Source organism: Phacochoerus africanus, chromosome 6 (assembly GCF_016906955.1).
Source record: "Phacochoerus africanus isolate WHEZ1 chromosome 6, ROS_Pafr_v1, whole genome shotgun sequence".
NCBI classification, from domain to species: Eukaryota; Metazoa; Chordata; class Mammalia; order Artiodactyla; family Suidae; genus Phacochoerus; species Phacochoerus africanus.
This window is the reverse complement of record NC_062549.1, coordinates 36,189,421-36,211,639: the sequence shown is the minus strand read 5'-3', so window position 1 is coordinate 36,211,639 and position 22,219 is coordinate 36,189,421. Positions and strand designations below refer to the sequence as shown.

At 47.2% G+C, this 22,219-nt stretch overlaps 1 protein-coding gene across 4 annotated transcripts in view; it reads right to left on the bottom strand.

Annotated features, from left to right (window-relative positions):
* The window catches only part of SNX31 (sorting nexin 31), an 86,957-nt gene that overhangs the window by 41,076 nt on the left and 23,662 nt on the right, over positions 1 to 22,219 (bottom strand). For all 4 annotated transcript variants that reach the window (XM_047783517.1, XM_047783514.1, XM_047783515.1 and 1 more), the window contains 3 exons: positions 9,346 to 9,456; positions 3,858 to 3,948; positions 1,187 to 1,274 (listed from right to left, as the gene is read on the bottom strand). In XM_047783517.1, the coding sequence (XP_047639473.1) occupies positions 1,187 to 1,274; positions 3,858 to 3,948; positions 9,346 to 9,456 (290 nt within the window). The remainder of the gene's footprint in view (positions 1 to 1,186; positions 1,275 to 3,857; positions 3,949 to 9,345; positions 9,457 to 22,219) is intronic.

The following is a 22,219-nucleotide window of genomic DNA, read 5'->3' as shown; positions in this document are numbered from 1 at the left end:
GAATAGCTACTCCCTAACCTCAGACAGAACTACATCCTTTTCCCCTTCTCAGGGCTCCAGGCCACAGAGGACCAATTCTCAGACCGGCTCTGAACAGCAACATATGAACATCTAGCCTTGCTGGGAATCTCTGTCCAAAATTCAGTCACAGCCTGGAGCTCTAGCAAGTCATCCCAAGGTCAAGATAACAACTATTCCTCCATTTCAAAATGCCTTTCTTTAAAGATCCTGGGTTCAGATTACAGAATAACTGAGCTGGGAGAGAGTGAACCAAAGAAGCAGTACGATACGGCCACGGTCATAAACACTGCGAATTCCGGATTGTAGGATGTGCGTAGGGGTTGGGTTCAGGGCGTTTCCTGTTTCTCACTATTATTTGGGTTGCCTGCTCTCTACAGGACCCCTTGTTTCTGGGGAAATCTGCAGGGTTTTTTCCCCCTAGATTGAGTCCTATCAACTAGGAAAATGTAACTGGCTCTGGTATATATGCATGTATTGGTGGACTCCTTTAGGAATGTAAGCCAGATACACAGAGTGGCTGAGTCCACTCTTTGTCATCATGGAATATCGCAGTTCAACAGATACATCAGACTTGCTTGTGACCATCGTCAAAGTCCTTCAATTGAGTAGTCAGTAATCTAGCCCCAAACAAACCTACAGCCTGCAAATCCTTACCATCACCTGCTTCAATCTCCAATCGCCCTCCCCCAGCCTTGCCTTTGCGGCTGCCATCCTCACTATAACATCCATCAGGTTTGTTTTGTTTTTTCTCTCTTTCTGTGGGCTTTTTAAAAATGATTTTTATTTTTTCCATTATAGTTGGCTTACAGTGTTATGTCAATTTCTACTGTACAGAAAAGTGACCCAGTCACACACACACACACACACAGGTACATATTTCTATTTCTCACACTATCCTCTACCACATTCCATCGTAAGTGACTAGATATAGTTCCATCCTTCACGTTTTTACTTGAGACCAGAGAAAGGCATCCTGAGCATCCTTTTCTTTAGGATAAACATTCTGAGTCATTCTCCCCACTGCCTCTTCTTCACTGCTCTCCTCTTAACCTTCCCCGAGCTCCTAGGCTTCCACCCGCTGTCAGATCGTGAGCTGGATGTGGTGAGATTCTGACAAGTTCTGATCACCCAGAAGTGCCCGCTGTCACAGTAAACGGTCACTCACCACTTCCTGAGTCCAACCTTGCAGTTTTCTACTTGAGAGCTTCGGAGGCTGACATAAGGGAGTTCAAAGTCCGCCAATTTTTTCAAGACTAGAGAAGGAGAAAGTTAATCTTACTGGTTGAAACAGCACAAAGAGTTTACATACTGTGCTTTACAAATGATAAAATAAAGCATTACCATTGGAAGGAATAAAATCATAGTAATAATATTCTCTATGTGCATTTGCAGGTAATTTTTAACTTTCTGAAGTTCATTCAAAAAATAAGCAATATCTGGCGCAGTGGAAATGAACTACGACTGGTGTCCATGAGGACTCAGGTTCAATCCCTGACCTCGCTCAGTGGGTTAAGGATCCAGAGCTGCTGTGAGCTGTGGTGTGGGTCGCAGACATGGCTTGGATCCTGCATTGCTGTGGCTGTGGCTGGCAGCTGTAGCTCCGACTTGAGCCCAGCCTGGGAACTTCCATATGCCTCAAGTGAGGCCCTGAAAAGAGAAAGGAAGGAAGGAAGGAAGGAAGGAAGGAAGGAAGGAAGGAAGGAAGGAAGGAAGGAAGGAAGAAAGAAAGAAAGAAAGAAAGAAAGAAAGAAAGAAAGAAAGAAAGAAAGAAAGAAAGAAAGAAAGAAAAAGAAACTGAGGTCTGGAGAGATCCAGTGCCTTCATCAGCACACCACAGCTCACAGGTCCTGGTGGCCAAGTGACAGCCAAACTCCTTAACTTCCACCTCCAAAGCATCTCCCCACAGCTTCTGAGAACATATATAAACTACTCTGAGATAACCAATACCATCTCACAACAAAAAACTGGTAATGCCTAGAAATACACTGAAGAGAAAAGCAAAAGCTATATGAAACACAATGACATCAGTCACTATGTCACTGCAAATATATACTTTTTTTGTGGTCAATGGTTGTATCCTTTTTTTAAAATTTTTATTAGAATATAGTTGATTTACAGTATTGTGTCAATTTCTACTGGACAAAATAGTGACCCAGTCATTTTATACACACACACACACACACACACACACACCACATTCTTTTCCTTATACTATCTTCCATCATGTTCTATCCAAGAGATTGGATATAGTTCCTTGTGTGGTACAGTAAGACCTTATTGCTTATTATTCAACACAGTTCTGCAAGTCCGAGACATGGCAATCAGTAAAGAAAAAGAAATAAAAGGAATCCAAATTTGGAAAAGAAGAAGTAAAAATATCACTGTTTGCAGATGACATGATACTATACCTAGAAATTCCTAAAGACACTACCAGAAAACCGTTAGAGCTCATCAATGAAGTTGGTAAAGTTTCAGGATACAAAATTAATACAAAACTGTTGGAGCTCATCAATGAATTCGATAAAGTATACTAACAATGAAAGATCAGAAAGAGAAATTAGGGAAACTATCGTATTTATCATCACATCAAAAAGAAGAAAATACCTAGGAACAAACCTACCTAAAGAGACAAAAGATCTGTACTCTGAAAACTCTAAGATGGTGGTGAAAGAAATCCAAGATGACACAAATAGATGGAAAGATATACCATGTTCGTGGATTGGAAGAATCAGTATTGTCAAAAGGCAATCTACAGATTTAAAGCAATCCCTATCAGATTACAATGACATTCTTCGCAAAACTAGAACAAAATATTTTAAAATGTGTTTGGAAACACAAAAGACCCTAACAGCCAAAGCAATGTTGAAAAGAAAAATGTAACGGAGGAATCAGGCTTCCTGACTTCAGACTATACTACAAAGCTACAGTCATCGTCACAAATATATATTTTTAAAGAATCTAAGAATTTACTGATATCGCCCACATTTTATAGAAAATACTCCTTGGGACTTCCCGTCGTGGCTCAGTGGTTAAGGAATCTGACTAGGAACCATGAGGTTGCGGGTTCCATCCCTGGCCTTGCTCAGTGGGTTAAGGATCTGGTGATGCCGTGAGCTGTGGTGTAGGTTGCAGACACGGCTCGGATCTGGCCTTGCTGTGGCTCTGGCGTAGGCCGGCGGCTACAGCTCCGATTAGACCCCTAGCCTGGGAACCTCCATATCCGTGGGGAGGCAGCCTAGAAATGGCAAAAAAGACCAAAAGACAAAAAAAAAAAAAGGAAGGAAGGAAGGAAGGAAGGAGGAGGAAGAAGGAATGAAAGAAAGAAAGAAAGAAAGAAGAAAGAAAGAAAGAAAGAAAGAAAGAAAGAAAGAAAGAAAGAAAGAAAGAAAGAAGAAAGAAGAAAATACTCCTTAACAAGGAGGTAAGGTGGTCTCATGGAAGGTCCTGATGCCAGGAGCCCAGCACCCTATTCAAGGGGGTTGTGGCATGACTGGTGGCCAGCAGTCAGCAAAGGGATAAAGGTACACCAGCCAGGAGGACTGGGGCTCGAGGAGGCACAAGATGAAGTGTAGTTACTAGAAAGAACTGGTTTCTTGCTCCTGACCATGCTGCCTCTCTGGTGCTGCTCACCCTCGCTCATCCTGAACAAAGGCACGACCTCCCATTTCCAAGTGTCTGGTCCAGGGGCCGAGAGTCTAGTAAGGACGGGGGCACATCGGGGTATTCCCTTGGGGGTGACTGGCCCCTCAGCTGCGACCCCACATCTTCTGGCGGAGCGCCTGCCTACATCTGCCCACCTGTCTCAGGCTGCCCTGCATTCCTTTCCTCCTTCTTACCAGACAGCTTGCCCTCCTTGCCAAACCGAATGAGAAATAGGCCGAAGTAGCCCACCAGCTCCCGACGCAGTCCAATTTTGTGTGACACCACCTTTAACCAAAGACAAGAAAGAAGTTAGGCGTGTCGGTCACACACGCTGTGATGTGCAGAATTTCAAACTGTGTTTAAACATCAATAAAAAGAGCTTTAAGTGGCTAGTGGGCATTAAAAGAAATCTTTCCCGCAACTAAAAAGGATACATATTCATTTTAGAAAATTTAGAAACAAAAAACTGCAGTGAAGAAAATAAAAGTTAGTCATCAGGTCTCCCCCCCCCCACTCCACCTCCAATACATATGAATGAACTGGCCCAGCTCAGAGTGGTTCAGTCCATCTCTGAGGGGTATACTCCTCCAGATCTGTTTGGTCTTTCTTGTCCACTAGAGGGCAGCAGCCATTCTCCATGAAGCCCAGTCCTTCTGTGATACTTGGCCCTGGGGCCCACTCTCCAATTTACCTTCCTTCCCCAGGAGCTGGATTAGGGACGTTCCCTACCACTTGGCTGGCATATAAAAGTATACAAGCCAGTGTCAGCCTAGGACCCCCCAGGCCTGCTTCTCTCTGATGTCTGCTGTGATGGTCAAGTCTAACGTACGTGGTCTTTGCTCAGTGAAACCTCAGCTCGCAGGCACAGGCTACCCTCATTTCTTTTTTTTCTTTTTTCTTTTTTAATTTTTAAAAAAATTATAGTTGAGGAGTTCCCGTCGTGGCTCAGTGGGTAACGAATCCAACTAGGAACCATGAGGTTGCGGGTTCGGTCCCTGCCCTTGCTCAGTGGGTTAACGATCCGGCGTTGCCGTGAGCTGTGGTGTAGGTTGCAGACGCGGCTCGGATCCTGCATTGCTGTGGCTCTGGTGTAGGCCGGAGACTACAGCTCCGATTCGACCCCTAGCCTGGGAACCTCCATATGCCGCGGGAGCGGCCCAAAGAAATAGCAAAAAGACAAATAAATAAATAAATAAAAGAAGATTTAAAAAAAAAAAGAAAAAAAATTATAGTTGATTTACAATGTTCTGTCAATTTGTGCTGTACAGAAAAGTGACCCATTGCTTATTCCTCTTTGATCTTAACCTCAAATGGTTTTCAGTTCAACAGCATTGATTTTGTTGGTCATGAGGTTGTAATCTCGTAACATTTCACATCCATCCACCCTGCCCTAGCAGACATTCGGGCTTCCACAGACTCGCTCCCTCCCATCCAACCAGCCCCACTCCTCCCTGCCGAAGGCTGGGTTCCTGGGTGATTTCTTTGCACGCCTGGTCTTCACTGCTGGATCACCTCTGCTACACACGATGGACGGTCTGCCTGTACAGCTCTATGTGTGAGCGAACCTTTTAAACCAGGCTCCAAGGTCTCAAGGTGGCAGTTGTATAAATACCAGGCTCAAAGGGGTACTTTTCTTGTCTGAGATCTGTAAATTACCTTGTGAGACAGTCTAATTAGATGGATGGTATGGGTGGGGGTTATCATTACAGCACTGAAAATACAGAAGAGCCTGGGAAGTTTGCACAACTTTTACTCCACATTTATCTCCTCTCTCCTTCTTTCTACCTAACTCTCTTCCCTAGGCTCTTGCAAAAACAAACCAACGACCAAAAAACAAATAAACAAAAACCCAAACCAAAATACAGGGCTCCTCTGGCTGGTCGGGGGGAGCTGAGGGTGCACCAGTGGTAACAGATTGCAAAGTTATCTTTTCCTAGAGTAAATATGACCCATGTCCATTCATATTAGATTTCTCTCTTCTCTGACTCATTCAGTGAAAAGAGCAAGCTTACTTGCCAAGGAAGACAGAGTAGGAAAAAAAGAAAACAGAGATGCCTCCTATGATCTATAAAGACAGAAATACAAACACCTTGTTTTGAGAGGAGAACGCATTATAAAAACAGACACAATAGTCTTTCTTTCTTAACGAATGTTAACGATGCTTCAAAACTCAACCACCACCCCTGTAAAACCACATTAGCACAAATGCAGAGAAAACAAAAAAAGAGATTTTAGTTTGCGGCTGGTCCTTAAAAAGCCTGCAGGATGGCTGGAGACGTGAAGTGAGTGTGGCGACAAGTATGCTTGAGAAGATACAGACAATGATTTTTAATTACAAAATGTAAATGACATTTTTAAGCAGGGGAGAGGATTTCCCAGGCAGGGGAGAGAATGCACATCTGTGCCTGACCAAGTGCTCACTTTACCTTTTATGGAAACTCTTTGACTTCATTTAACCTCCAGCGCCAGTAAAGTCTGTGCCGTGGGTTTGAATTTCTCACAAGCCAATGTGATAGAAGAGGGGAAGTACATTTTTCTGAGGTTAATGTACCTCATATTAAACTCGGGCTCTTAGTTACAAGGGAACCTGGACTAAACAGGTGGCATCATGGAACCCCAAACTTACTGCCCTGCTCTGTACTTATTCAGCATCCCCTCTAATATCTAATATCAAGAACAACACCAGACAGAGTTCCCGTTGGGGCGCAGTGGTTAACGAACCCAACTAGGAACCATGAGGTTGCGGGTTCGATCCCTGGCCTTGCTCAGTGGGTTAGAGATCCAGTGTTGCCGTGAGCTGTGGTATAGGTCACAGACACAGCTCAGATTCCGTGTTGCTGTGGCTCTGGCATAGGCTGGCAGCTACAGCTCTGACTGGACCCCTAGCCTGGGAACCTCCATATGCCGCAGGAGCAGCCCTAGAAAAGACAAAAAAAAAAAAGAACAACACCAGAATGAAAGAACAAATCCAGTCTCTTAGGCTAGAACATGATAGAAGATAGTATGAGAAAAATAATGTATACATATATGTATGACTAGGTCACTATGCTGCACAGCAGAAATTGGCACAACACTGTAAATCAACTATATACTTCAATTAAAAAAAAAAGTTAAAGGGAGTTCCTGTTGTAGCTCAGTGGTAACAAACTCAACTAGTATCCATGAGGACGCAAGTTCGATCCCTGGCCTCCCTCAGTGGGTTAAGGATCCAGGGTTGCATGAGCTGTGGTGTAGGTCTCATGGGCAGCTCAGATCCTGACTGGCTGTGGTGTAGGCCGGCAGCTGCCGCTCCAATTCAACCCCTAGCCGGGGAACTTCCATATGCCGTGGGAACAATACCAAAAGTGATAAAGAACTATAACTGCCACTGCTGATGGATCATGAGCTGTTTCTATAATTACTTAGACAGCGTCTCAAAAAATTAACTTACCCAAACTCACACAGCTAGGACATGGCAGCGCTGTAATTTGAATCCAGGACTTGCCCTAACCCCAAGAGAGAAGAGATCCCAAGTTCCCACCAGCAGCCGACTTTAGCCACAGGCACGTCTAGGTTGGCCAGCGAGCCCAGTGTGTGAAAAACATGTTAATACTGCTGACCCCGGGCAGGTCAGGTGCTTTCCAGCTCTCCAGAGGCCAACCATTTCCAAATGACCTGACACCCTACGGCTGCAACCCTGACTCACCTGCCTGGCCCCAGAGGCATCTGAGTTTGCGTCCCCTATCCTCATTATTGCTTTCTCCTCCTCCTTTGGCGTGTCTGTCTCTCACTCTGTAAGTCCTGGGAGGGCAATTTAGGGAACTATTTTCTGTGTTTTAGGGGCTCTTGGTATAAATCCCCTCAAGCATTAAGCATCAAGGGTCTTTGGTGCTTTCTGGAAAGATCATCCTGGAAATCAGTAGAGATTAGCAAGACTGGAAGCAGGGAGACTAGTTTGGGGGCTGCTAGGGGTATAGGGATGGAGGAGGAGGGAATCAATAGGATACTTGGGATGTCATGTCAGCAGGATACGGGGATGAAGGCGGAGAAGCCAAGGGTAACTTCTCAAAGCTTGAACTCAGCAACTAGGTGGCTTGCTGGTACCAGGCAACCAGGTCACAAACCAGGAGCCAAGGAAAGGCTGTAAGCAGTGACTTTAGTAGGAAGAAAGTTCAAAATTAATCACTAATCGAGTAGAACAAGGGCTAGACAACGGGTATTTCCTCATCTAGGGATGTAACCAGGAGGGCATGAGCAGGCTGGAATCTCCAGGCAGGGAAGAGGAGCGATGAACAATGCAGGGAAGAAGCCCCCAGGGTCTCAGGGAAAGGCAGGCTTGGGAACCAGGAGCCCAACAGGGAGCACTTCCGGTCATCCCGCTCAGGAGGCGGCAGACACCAGGATCCCAGCACCAACTTTCCATCCTTGGAAAGGTCCTAGAAACTGTCCCATGCCCTCCTGTTGATATTTTCTGGTTCTCCCTCGTACGTTTCTCTGAAGGATTAGAACTTGGGAAAGAATTTCAATCTAAAGTGGAACCGGAGGATAAAAGATGGAAAAAACCCACAACAGGAAGACAAGGCTTAAGGACTAAGAAGCAGATTTCCCAAAGACGCCCGAGTCACAGAAACATGATAATACTGGAATTTTTTTAGACGATAGGGAATGGTCTGGGGTTGCCTCATATCAGCCTCAGGAAATTCTGCTTATGGTTTCCAGAGACCCAAACAAGATACGACCCAGGTCAGGTTGGTCTCAAAATGTCAGTAGAACTGAGCTTTGTTTGTGTGGCTGGATTGGCTTGGTCTGTTCAGGGAATTTTCAAACCCAGTCTCTGTTTGTTTTCATTTGAGTAGATTCTCACTGAACTCTCTCCTCTTTACATCCTCTTCCCGTAAGTCCATCCTGCCCCAAACCCTCAGCGGATGCTCTTTCAGCCTCTCCAGCCAGCAGGTCCTGAATGGCAATTTTTCTGGCAATATCCAAATACACATGTCTTCTTGACCACTCTGAGCTGCCTCATTTTACCTTATTTCAGTTGACAAACGCATCCAAGGAAAGAGGTCTGGGAACCAAGCATGGAGAAGCATGTGGGTAAGAAGACACTGTCTTCTCTGCTGCCCAGTTCCCATGAAGGAAAGGCCTCAGGGGCAGAGCTGGGAATGGGAGCATCCAGAGAAGGAAGGGTGCTTTCTGGCTCTCTTCCTCTGAGTCCTCAGAGAATGGACTAGAACTCGGGCCTGGTCCTGTGGACCCAGAATTAGTGCCAAGTGTTGATTTCAGAGGTTTTCCCTGTGAGGGAGGAGGGACCACTCTTTCTGGATTTGAGAACCTCACTGTTGCTCTCTGCCAGACCCTATCGCCAGCCCACCTAGGTAGACTCATGTGGGCTCCATCCTCCTTCCTGCTCCCAACCATGGACATCCCATAATAAGGCACTTTGCATCTTTGCAGGGCACTTTCCTGGCTGAGATCCATGGAACCAACAGCAGCCTTAGGAAGGACCTGGAAAGCTGATGCCCACAGGGGGAAAAAAAAAAACAAAGAGAGCCTGGGGATTGGCTGTAGCTGAGATTCTTCCATCTGTCTCTCAGAAATGCCAGCCTCTCTACAGATAAGTCAAGTCACTGTGTCCTAGTCTGTGCCTTCAAACAGAATGACTCCTGAATTCAGTTCTGAGGCTGGAGTTTAGATAGAGCTTACCTCTAGGACTCTTTCAGCAGTATCCGATGTTAGAATTTCGACTTTAATGCTCCTTTCATCAGGCAGAAATACATCCAAAGGCACTTTCTTGGTAGTGATGCTGAATGTGTCCTGTAAGCAAAAGGCAGCACGGTTAATTTAGGTGCCCTTCTGTAGGGCGTGTCACAGCGGGGGACAGTCAGCTCTCTCTCCCTGGGCCTGTGGGCTCACAGTAACCAAAGCACATGAAAGTGCAGATTTCGGGGGGTGATTTTGGGGGGTGGGGGCAGGAAGGAGGTGGAAAGGAGCCCGGGCAAAGGGATGACATGCAGCTTGAATAATTTCCAAATTAACCAGGAGCCTGTTTTAGGAAAAAAGCTTTTGATAAAATCATCCACATGACTCCTAGTCATCCCAGATTTTAACTCTCATTGTAAGCATCCCTAAAAGTTCATTATGTGCAGTAATTCATGATTCCGTTATAGCAAAATTCTGAAGTTGCAACCAAGTCTCTAGCTGGTGGCCAATCCCCCAGCTCCGCCCAGCCCTTCCCGGCACTTCCGCATTCTGGCCTCCCTCGGGAGGCGCATGCGCACCAGAGGTGCCCTGTGAGCTGACGCCCCCTAGTGTGTCGGAGACACGCGAAGCCCATCGGAGTTCAGGAAACGCGAGGCTGAGGCTGCCGCTCAGTCACGAGAGAGGGGTCTCAGGGTAGGCAGGGCCAGTGGCTGCCCAGGCAGACCTCCCAGGCTGCCTGCACCTAGGGATGGCTGATCTCAGCATCTGCCGAATGGGATCCTGTTAGTCCACAGAGCTGCTTCCTCCCTGAGAGGCTGATCCAGGTCATGGCCATTCTCACCCCAGGTTCTACCATGGGATTAAGCCCTGACACAGCCACTGCATGCAGTGAGGTCCCTTCTCTCCTAGGCTTTTAGAACAGCACTGGTGCTGTGTCATCCTTGGGAGACCCGAGAAAGGAGTCATTCAAGTCATGTTCTGTGTTCTGAGCGTATGAGTATGTAAGCCAGAATATTAGTAATTAGCCATAGAGTGGATGGAGATGGGGAGGGGGGCAGGAAGGAGGTATCTTTTTAGTGACCAGAAAGTTTACAGCCAGGTCACCTCCTTCCTGGTACCAGTTTGGGGGAGAGAAGATCCAATGAATGATAAGATGATTTGGGGATCATGGAGTTGGGGCTCAGGTCAGCTGACCAGATGAGAGCCCTTCCCCTTAACAGGCAGCACCCACCTGCCTTTTCCTTAATCCTCCTGACCCACCCCCACCCCCACTATTCAGACATAACAGACTAGGCACCGGGCTTTGTTGGGAATCACGGAGTCCAACAGCCCAAGTCCCACAGCCCAGTTACTTCAGCTGCAGGTCTACACCACAGCCACAGCAACATTACATTGGAGCCGTGTCTGTGACCTACACCACGGCTTATGGCAATGCCGATCCTTAACCCACTGAGTGAGGCCAGGGATCGAACCCGAAACCTTATGGTTCCCAGTCAGATTTGTTCCCGCTGCGCCATGACAGGAACTCCCTGACTTTAAATTTGAATCACGCCCACCCTGAACCCACCTACCTAAAATGAACAAAATGGCTATGATTCTGAATCTAAGTACTTTAGAAGAGAAAGGCGACAGCTTTCCAAAGGGTTGGTCCCCAAGAGCAGCGTATGTTTTGGGAATGTATTAGATCTACATACACAGGCAACATGTACAAATAGCATGTTATTGATGAGTAAATACAGTATCTATGTATTTATTACAGACAAGTGTATTGTTAGATCATGATACTGATAACTGTCCTCTGTACAAACTGCTTCAGATATAATAATAATAAAAAAAAGACAAAGAAGAAAAAGAGTTCCTATGGTGGCTCAGTGGTGATGAACCCAACTAGTATCCCTGAAGATTCAAGTTTGATCTCTGGCCCTCAGAAAGACACATGTACTCCGGATGTTCATTGCAGCACTATATACAATAGCCAAGATATGGAAACAACCTAAATGTCCATCAACAGAGGAGTGGATCAAGAAGATGTGGTACATATACACAAGGGAATATTACTCAGCCATTAAAAAGAATGAAACACCGGCATTTTTAGCAACATGGATGGACCTAGAAATTATGCTAAGTGAAATCAGCCATACAATGAGACACCAACATCAAATGCTTTCACTGACATGTGGAAACTCAAAAAAGGACAGACTGAACTTCTTTGTAGAACAGATGCTGACTCACAGACATTGAAAAACTTATGGTCTCTGGAGGAGACAGTTTGGGGGGTGGGGGGATGTGCTTGGGTTGTGGGATGGAAATCCTATGAAATTGGATTGTGATGATCATTATACAACTATAGATGTGATAAATTCATTTGAGTAATAAAAACAATAAAAATAAAAAAAGTCAAAAAAAAAGTTCCTATGGTGTCTCAGTGGTGATGAACCCATGAAGATTCAGGTTTGATCCCTGGTCTCGTTCAGTGGGTTAAGGCTCTGGCGTTGTTGTGGCTGTGGGGTAGGTGGGCAGCTGCCACTCCGGTTCTCCCTCTAGGCTGAAAACTTCCATATGCCACGGGTGCAGCCCTTAAAAAAAAAAAAAAAGACCACCACCCCCCACATATAATACCTCATGGAATCTTCCTAAAAACTCCGTGAGGGATATACAATTACAACACCCCCCTCCCTTTCCAGATCAAGTAAAAAGTTCACAAAGGTTAAATAACTCCCCCAGGACATCCTGCTTGTTGGTGGTAGAGGGAGGATTCAAAGTCAGCTATGCATGACTCTAGGGCTCAAAAGGGGGCTGGCGCAGGCAGGTTGCTCCAGCGTGAATGCTCGCCTATCATCCCCCCTCCCCCTAAACCACCATTCATGTGTTGAAGCTCTAACCCCAACGTGACGGTGTTTGCTGATGGGGCCTTTGGGAGATGAGTAGGGTTAAGTGAGGTCGTGTCCCTCATGATGGGATTAGGGGTGTCCTTGTAAGAAGAGACACCAGAGAGTTTGCTCTTTCTGCAGAGGTGCATGATGAAGACATTCATTTCTCATAGTTTTAGGAAGCTACCCAGTCTGTATTTTGTTATGGCAGCCTGAGCAGGCGAATATAAGCATGACAATTACAGCATGCCCTTCGCTCTCTAAAGCGTCCAAGTTTGGATGAGTTACGTGGCCACCACGTTAACCATAGTCCTGGCATAGGGTACCATGCGCAGCCTCCCTCCACTACAGCCAGCGTCTGTCTGTCTGGGTGAACCTGCCACTTACTGATTACCATGCTGGTCCCTTTTCAAACAATCCTGTGGCTTCTTCCTGTCAGGACCGGCCTCCAAATCAGCAGAGGCTGAACCAAGCACCTGCCAGGTTTCCCCTTCGAGTGTCCACTGCTGGGACAACCCACCTCCTGGGTTCCTTTGAGAATCCCTGCAAGCGGAATGGCAGGGCCCCTGGTTTCCCTCCTCCACGATACAAGCCCTGAGCTCCCCACATGCCACCTCAGCCACACTTTCTTTCTTTCTGTCTTCCTAGGGGAATTTGGGCAGATTTCCCCAATTTCCCAGTAGTTACGGTAACTGCTAACAGGAGGGCCCCTTAGATCCCATATTTAGCTGGGCCTAGAAAAGACAAAAAAAAAAATGAGCAATGCACAGAGCAGACAGCTTGGTTCCAAGCCTAGCTCCACCCTCACTTCGCGTGACCTGGTGTACACCTGGACAGGTGACCTCCCTCTGTGCACCCCCGTCCCTTAGCTCTAAAATAAGGATGGCATTAGTGAAATGGCACTCAGTGCCAGCACTCACGTGGCAGCTTTGTCGTCTCCTATTACCAGCAGGAGGAATGAGGAGGTGGCTACATATCTTTGATTTGACTTAGTGGCAACAGATAAAAGATAAAGGTGTCAAGAAAAGATGCAGGAAGATGTTTTCCAGCCTCATGTGCAATCAAGCTCTGAGTCCTGTATAGTCACATCTTAAACTCTTTCAATCCGCCTACTTCTCCTCATCTTCACCACCAGCATTTTAGTGCCAAATGCACGCGCCCCCCCCCCAAGCTTTTACAATGGCCTCCTTACTGGTTACCTGCATCTGTTCTTGTCCCCCCTGCAAGGCACTCTCCACACCACAGGCTGAGAAATGTCTTTTCTATGCAAACCTAAAAATGTACCTCTCGGAGTTCCCTTTGTGGCTCAGCAGTTAACGAACCACAACTAGGATCCATGAGGATGCAGGATCGATCCCTGGCCTTGCTCAGTGGGTTAAGGATCCGGCATTGCCGTGAGCTGTGGTGTAGGTCACAGACGCAGCTCGGATCTGGCGTTGCTGTGGCTGCAGCGTAGAACAGCAGCTGTAGCTCCAATTCGACCCCTAGCCTGGGAACTTCCCTATGCTGCAGGTGCAGCCCTAAAAAGCAAATAAATAAATAAACAAACGATAAATAAATAAAATGTACTTCTCTAATGTCCTTACAGTGTTCGTGGGACACTAAAAGGAAAAACAGTTTTTCTCCACTTTACTTCCATCAATGCTTCTGACACTAAGTACCTGGAGTTAGCCTGGACCACACAGATTAAGGACCTAGTCCCACAAGACTGCCCCCTCCTCCACCTCAGAAGCCAATGGTGAGTCCAGACCTCCCAGAGTTCTGATCCGCTTGCTACAAATCAGGGGTTCCCATGACCCCCCGAGTTTGATCATCTTCCACAACAGTTCACAGAACGCCGGAAAGCTCTTTACTTACTATTATCTCTTTATTATAAAGGCTACAACTCAGGAAGAGCCAAATGGAAGGGATGCCTGGGGCAAGGTAAGTGGCACGGAGCACGGAGCTTCCAGGCCCTCTCTGGGTGTACCTCCCTCCCAGCACCTCCTTGTGTCCAGCAACCTAGAAACCTCTGAACCACCCCCCCCCCCGCCCCGCCCGGGTTCAGGGATTTTTAAGGAGGTTTCATTACGGAGGCGCAATCAACCAGTAACTCCATGTCTAGCTCCTCTCCTAAACCTGGAGGTCAGCGGGTGGGGCTCAAAGTTCCAGCCTTCCAATCATGCCTCGGTCTACCCAGCCCAGTCCCCATCCTGAAGCTCTCAAGGGTCCCCAGCCACCAATTATCTCATCAGCACACAGAAAGATACCCTTACCACTCCAGAGATTCCAAGAGCCTCAGGCGCTCTGTAAGATGCTCCCGTCACTCAGGAATTTACAAGGGTTTTTAGAGCTCTGTGTCAGGAACCAGGTTCAGAGACCACATCTGCATTTCTTATCCTGCCCCAGAGACCCAGCCCTTGGCCATGGGTCAGGATAAGGCAAGTCAGTCGGCAACTGCTCTTCATTTTCCTTCTTTTCACCTTCTCTCTAGCCATCACCCTGCAGGTTGGCTCACCCAGAGGGGTTCTGACTCCATCAGAGAGGGAGGAAGGACAGGGAGGGTGCTGTCCCCAGCTGGGGCTACCAAGCCTGAAGCAGAAGCCACGGCATAGAGAGGTTCTGTAAGAATCAAGTCAACACAGAAAAGCAGGGCTTGGGGAGGGAGTGGGAGGAGGGTGCCTGCCAAACTCCCCCAGCTTTTCAACCAAATGAATACTTTTCCCTTTTGCGTTTGTCCCTTGCCACTGAAACAGGCCTGACTAATATGGAAGTGGGTGAACTCCACCTTACCCACACTCAGTGCTTCTTTGTTGCATGCTCTTGGCTGCTGCTTCTTTAATTTAAAAAGAATTCTTATTTTTTTATTTTTTAGGGCTGCTGCTGTGGCATATAGAAGTTCCCAGGCTAGGGGTTGAATTGGAGCTGCAGCTACCGGCCTACATCACAGCCACAGCCATGCCAGATCCCAGCCACATCTGGGACCTATACCACAGTTTGCAGTAATGCCAGATCCTTAACCCACTGATGGAGGCCAGGGATTAAATCTGCATCCTCAGGGATACTAGTCAGGTTCTTAATCCCCTGAACCACAGTGGGAATTCCTCCTTATTTATTTATTTATTTTTTTTTGGAGTAATTTTTTTTTTTTTCCATTTTTGGCTGCCCCACGGCATATGGAGATCCCAGGGGGGTCAGATCCAACCCATGGTTGCAACCTACATAGCAAGTGTGGCAACACTGGATCCTTTAAACCACTGTTCTGGGCTGGGGATTAAACCTGCGTCCTGGCACTGCAGAGACACTCCCAATCCTATTGTGCCACAGTGGGAACTCCACACTTGGCTTCTTTATGCTTCATTTGTTTAAAGCTGGGTCAGATGGCTGTTTAGATGATAAATGCCTTCAAAGCAGGGATTATGCAGTAAATTTATTTGGAAAAGTGCCCTATGCAAATAGATATATGAATAATCTTAGGCTATATTTCTCAAAATAATCCAAGTGAGAGGATAAAAAGGCCCAGGATAGTGGCATCTAAAATACAACATTTAAGATTGATGGTTTAGGGTGTTCTCGTCGTGGGGCGGAAACAAACCTGACTACTATCCTTGAGGATGCAGGTTCAATCCCTGGCCTCACTCTGTGGGTTAAGGATCTGGTGTTGCCATGAGCTCCGATGTAGGTCACAGATGTGGCTCTGATCTGGCACTTCCTGTGGCTGTGGCGTAGGTTGGCAGGTGCAGCTCCAATTGGACCCCTAGTCTGGGAACTTCCATATGCCTTGGGTGCAGCCCTAAAACAAAGCCAAAAAAGAGAGTGTTTATGCACAGGAGCTCCCTCTCTAGCTCACCACTCAAATTTACACAACCTCCATCTTGGAAGAGAACATTAAGATGAGAGTCTCTAGTGTTCTGGGTTTTTGGTTTCTTTTTTGTTTTTTTTGCTTTTAAGAGCTGTACCCGCGGCATATGGAGGTTCCCAGGCTAGGGGTCCAATCAGAGCTACAGCTGCCCGCCTACACCACAGCCACAGCAACACCAGATCCAAGCTGCGTCTGTGACCTATACCACAGCTCATGGCAATGCCAGATCCTTAACCCACTGCACGAGGCCAGAGATCCAACCCGCATCTTTATGGCCACCAACCATGTCAGGTTCTTTACCCACTGAGCCACAACAGGAACTCCCTCCAGTGTTCTGTTTGATGCATGACACTGGTTTCGGGGCTGGGCAAGCTTCTCTCCATGGGTGACCTCCACATCAAGGAAGGTACAGAGTTCAAGGACCAGCCAACTCTTTGCTGTTAGTTAGAAGGAGGCATATTGGTTGACAACCAGCCCTCAGCGGCCCTCCTCTCGGGCTTGTCCTACCAGGTGCCTCAGCCAGTGGAGTTCTGACTCCCACACTACTTCACGACACCAACCACACCTACCTCCTCCCTCTTCTCCACTGGGTGACCTCACCCTTAAAAGTCACAGAGGAAACCTCAAGAGGGGGTCACTCCACTTCAACTCACAACCCTCAGACCTGCCTGAAGCCTCACCCAATCTTTCTCTCGGCCTCCATTCAGTCTAAGAGGAGTCCTTCCTCTACCCAATCCAGTTTGTGTTCAACCCTCCTTCCCTATTTTTTTTTTTTATTTTAGGGCTGCACCCACGGCATATGGGGGTTCCCAAGCTAGGAGTCGGATCAGAGCTGTAGCCGCTGGTCTACGCCACAGCCACAGCAACACCAGATCCAAGCCATGTCTGTGACCTACACCTCAGCTCACGGCCACGCCGGATCCTTACCCCACTGAGTGAAGCCAGGGGTTGAACCCGCAACCTCAAGATTCCTATTCAGAATTGTATCTGCTGGGCCATGATGGGAACTCCTCAACCCTCCTTCTTCAAGGACTTGGCCTCACTGGTTATCAAGGCCAGCCCCATCCACTCCTATCTTCAAACACTCCTTCTCAAATGGCTATGTCCCACCAGAAGGCAAATTTACTCAAATCTCTCTGAACTCAAATTGCAGAAAGACGGAGACTTGAGGTAGATCATCTCCAAGAAAACCATCTGACTGGTCTGATGATAGGAGTTCTGTTTTCAGGACTGCTCTGAGTATGGAAGGAGTCACGTTAAAAGACAACTAGGGGAGTTCCTGCTGCGGCACAATGGGATTGGGGGCCTCTTGGGAGTGCTAGGACACAGGTTCGAGCCCTGGCCCCTCTGGCCCAGCACAGTGGGTTAGGGAACTTCATATGCCGCTGGGCGGCCAAAAAAAGAAAATGAAAAAAAAAAAAAAGACAACTGAGCATCTTTTTTCTTTTAAAGGATGCCATTTTAACTTCAAGAAATACAAAAGTTGCTCAAGAAAGTAAAGGTTATCAGAAACATCGTTTGTTCTGCAGTAAGAAATAATGCATTGTAATGATCAAAATACTGACTAAGGATTTAAATTTTTTTAAATTGGGACATAACAAAATTGGGGCAAAGAAGGTGATTCGATCCAACTAGGAACCATGAGGTTACGGGTTCGATCCCTGCCCTTGCTCAGTGGGTTAAGCATCTGGCATTGCCATGAGCTGTGGTGTAGGTTGCAGACAAGTCTCGGATCTGGCATTGCTGTGGCTGTGATGTAGGCCAGCAGCTGTAGCTCTGATTTGACCCCTAGCCTGGGAATCTCCATATGCCGCAGGAGTAGCCCTAAAAAGGCAAAAAGACAAAAAAAAAGTGATAATTCTTTCCAAATCGAATTTATCATCCTGAGAAATTGATTAGTTTGCCAAAGATGCTCCATCAGTGTACTTTGTTGACATTCTCTGAGGCTGAGAATGTCTGGTAGTGTGATGCTTACCCTGAGCTTTCTTATCCAAGAAAATCCACAACTGGACTACCAACCTCTAAATTTCCATCACAATGAATAATTGTCCCTAATCATTTCACTACAAGGGAAATGGGAAACATTCTTAAAAGGAAATGGGGAGTCACTTCCCACAGCCCCCAAAGAGCCATGGTAGACAACGCTTCCCAAAAACATCAACTACCTGTAACTTCCCAAGTGAACAAGGCAAGTTCTAAGATAACGTCTTAGTCTTTTTCTCAAACATGCTGTTCACCTATAGATTAAGAACCAGGAACATAAAAGTATTTAGTCTGAAGACTTCAGTTTTGGAGTTCCTGTTGTGGCTCAGTGGAAACGAATCTGACTAGCATCCATGAGGATGCAGGTTCGATCCCTGGCCTCACTTAGTAGGTTAAGGATCTGGCATTGCCATGAGCTGTGGTGTAGGTCACAGACATGGCTCCCATCCCACATTGCTGTGGCTGTGGTGTAGGCCAGCAGGTACAGCTCCGATTCGACCCCTAGACTGGGAACCTCCATATGCCGCAGGTGTGACTCTAAAAGGACAAAAGACTGAAAAAAAATAAAATAAAATAAAAAAAGACTGGTTTTGCCTTTTCAAAAGTCCTTTCATCCTGGAGGCAACTGCAGGTCAAAAGCACAGAACATGGTCTGTCAAAAGGTTCCAGACACACAAAACAAGGGCTGCCACCACTCAAAAAATATCTCATGACACCAATGGATCCAGACTCCCTGGGCTTCCACTTATTCAGATGTGTGTCCTTGGACAAATTACATAACCTGAAAAAGATACTAATAGCACTGCTTTCCACACATCATGAGGGATAAATGAGACACTGCACATAAAACACTAGGTCTAGCCCAAATTATATGCTCTGTAGAGGCAACTCCATCTGATGACTGCAGCTTGCCTTTGATCATCCTTTTTCTTAAAAAATGTATTTTATTGAAGTATAGTTGATTTACAATGTTGTGTTAATTTCTAATATACAGCAAGGTGATTCAGCAAAGTGATACACACACACACATTCTTTTTCATATTCTTTTCCATTATGGTTTGTCATAGGATACTGAATATAGTTCCCTGTGGTATATATATACATATATACAAAGGAATATTACTCAGCCACAAAAAATGAAATAATGTCATTTGCAGCAACATGGATGCATCTAGAGATTATCATACTAAGTGAAGAAAGTCAGACAGAAAGACAGAAACCATAGGAGATCACTTCTGTGTGGCTATCCTTGATAGAGGCTCCTCGGAAGGCTCCCACAAGGTCACAGGTATTCGCATTTCTAACTTGGTGTGTCCACACCCAGAGCAGGAAGATGTGCTTGTACTTCCTGAGCCTGGAGAGCCAAGCCTATGAACATGTGATTATTTGGCAATAACCACCGAGAAACTACAGGCCAGACAGTGAAAATACGCAAGTGGGGTCTGTACAATACAGAAGTGGGGACCCTTTCCAAGCCCTACTCCTTGGGCCTCTTGAATGGTCTGGCAGCCCCACACATCACACGGCTCATTCCATTCTCCCAGCTGCCACCAGCCCTCCACGAGAATCTCACTGTAAGCTTGGCCAGCCAATCTGCTCCTGCGCTGACTGTACCTATTCAATCCTGATAAAGCGCCCTGGCCCTGGAAAGTGGGTCAGGGGGTTAAGGACAATAATAATAAGTGCCTATCAGGAGTTCCTGTTGTGGCTCAGGGGGTTAAGGACACCACGTCATCTCTCTGAGGATGCATGTTCGATCCCTGGCCTCACTCAGTGGGTTAAGGACCCTGAGTTGCTACAAGCTGCAGAGTAGGTCAAAGATGAGGCTCAAATCTGGCGTTGCTGTGGCTGTGGTGTAGGCCAGCAGGTGCAGCTCCGATTCGACCTCTAGCCTGGGAACTTCCATATGCCGGGGGTGTGGCTGTGAAAAAAATACAATAAAAAGCACCTACTTCCCTAATATTGGTCTTGAGTCTCCCAGACAATCCAATACTATATAACTTGACCTTTTCCCCCCAAATGGGAAGAAAAAGCTAGACTACAATCTCCCCTCCCTGCTTACCCAGAAATCCCCCAGTACTCACTGAGATGTCTTTCTTTAGCAGGTCCATTGACCAAGGCACCCTCCACCACGCCCCCCCCAGATACACACTCATCCTGTGGCAGTGCCTCCCAGCCCCTTTCTCACCAGGACACACAGAGAGAGTAATATTATTTGTACTGCACACAGGGGACACGGGTACGAAGCCCCTGGAGGTGGCAGAGCCCACAGATGCTGCAGCAGCACTGAAAGGATGGTCAAGACACCTCCCTAAACCTCTCCTGGGTCATGGCCCTATATCACAGTGCTTGGTCCTGTGGCACGGTCCCCTTCCTACATCCCTCATCGTATTTACTGCCTGGCCCCGTGGTTCATCTGTCTCCCCATCAAGACGGTAAACTCCAGGAACTGGACCAGGTGCTATTGGCTGGTGCCTCCCCCACATCTAGAGCAGTGCTGACTCCCGGCAGCCATTCAACACGTCCTTGGTCCATGGGTGAACAATCAAAGGCGACAAAAGGCAGGACAGGGGCACGGCGAACACAGAGCCACCTTCCTGATTCACAGTATCCTTTTCAAGGTCATCCTGTAACCTCCTGTATAAACATTTTCAGGAGTAGTTGCCTCTGTCCTGCTTTCCTTGGGGAAGCAGACAGAAAACAACAGGAAGGAAAATCATCTTTGAAGAAGCTGAAAGTAGCACGGTCAGCAAGGTCCTGAGTCTGAACCACTGGGCTTCCAGAGGGGCTGCCAAGGCAAGCAAAAATCGGACCTGGTCAGGGAGGAGGGGAGCAGAGAGGTTTCGGCCATCCCACGGGCTACGGAGCTCCCCGGCCAGCGATCAGATCTGAGCTGCAGTTGTGACCTATGTCGCAGCTGTGGAAACACCGATCCTTTAACCACGGTGCCTGTGCTGGGTCGGGGATTGAACCCGCAACCCGTGTCCTGGTGCTGCAAAGATGCCACCTATCCTGTTTTGCCACAGCGGGAACTCCCAGAAGCTAACCTTGAAGCAGTTCTCTGGAGGCACTAGGCATGCCTGAGAGCACAACTCTGGGCCCATCTGACACCACCCAGGGGCTGGGGAGGCCAAAGAGATGTGCAGACACACCATCTTTGCCAGAGGCAATCTCTCAGCAGCCTGGGAAGCGGGAAAAGGACTGGCATCATAACGATGGGAGGACCTCACAGGTGCCAACATTGGTCAGATGACATTTATGTGTGTTAAGAGCACTGGCTCATTTAATCCTTCCAACAACCCTAAGAGATCGGAGGAGCCATTCTCCCCATTTTAGAGATGGGGAGACTGAGATACAAAGAGGCCAAGTAAAATGGCCCAAGCCACACAAATCAAAAGTAGGGCAGCCAAAATCTGAACCTCAGCCACCTCACTCAGAGGCTGTCCTCCTAACCACTAAGCCAATCCTGAGGCTGATTAGTCAGCAAGGGGGTTGAAGAGGTGATCTTGGTAAGAGGAACTGTGGTTTTGGCTTCCCTGCAGACACGCTGCTCTGGCCTGGGGCAGAGCGTTAGTGAGCAAGTGCTCAGAAATGAGAGGCAGCATCCAGAAGGATGGCAGACAGGCTCCACAGACCTGGCTCAGGCACCTCCCAGCACTGTGGGTCAGCAAACAACTGGCTCACGAACACAGCCCCCTTCAAAGCTGAGCAATCACATAGGAAGAGACAGAAGCAAAAAATCCTGTAAGAAAGAAGGAAAGAAATGTGACCAGCTAAGGGTGAAAAATACATCCCTTCCAAAATGATGCCACTAACGAGAAAAAACAACGGCTGTATTAATCAGCATATGGCTTCTCTGAACTAAGACCTCAAAGAACAGATAAAATCCTCAAAAAAGAGGTAAGAGAACAAAAGGACATAAAAGTAAGCTGCGAGTTCTCGTTGGGCACAGTGGAAACAAATCTGACTAGTAACATGAGGTTGTGGGTTCAACCCCTGGCCCCAGCTCAGTGGGTTAAGGATCCAGTGTTGCCATGAGCTGTGGTATAGGTTGCAGACTCGGCTTGGATCCTGCGTGGCTGTGGCCGTGGTGTAGGCTGGCAGCTGTAGCTGCGATTCTACCCCTAGTCTGTGAACTTCCATATGCCGAGGGCGTGGCTCTAAAAAATTAATAAGTAAAAAT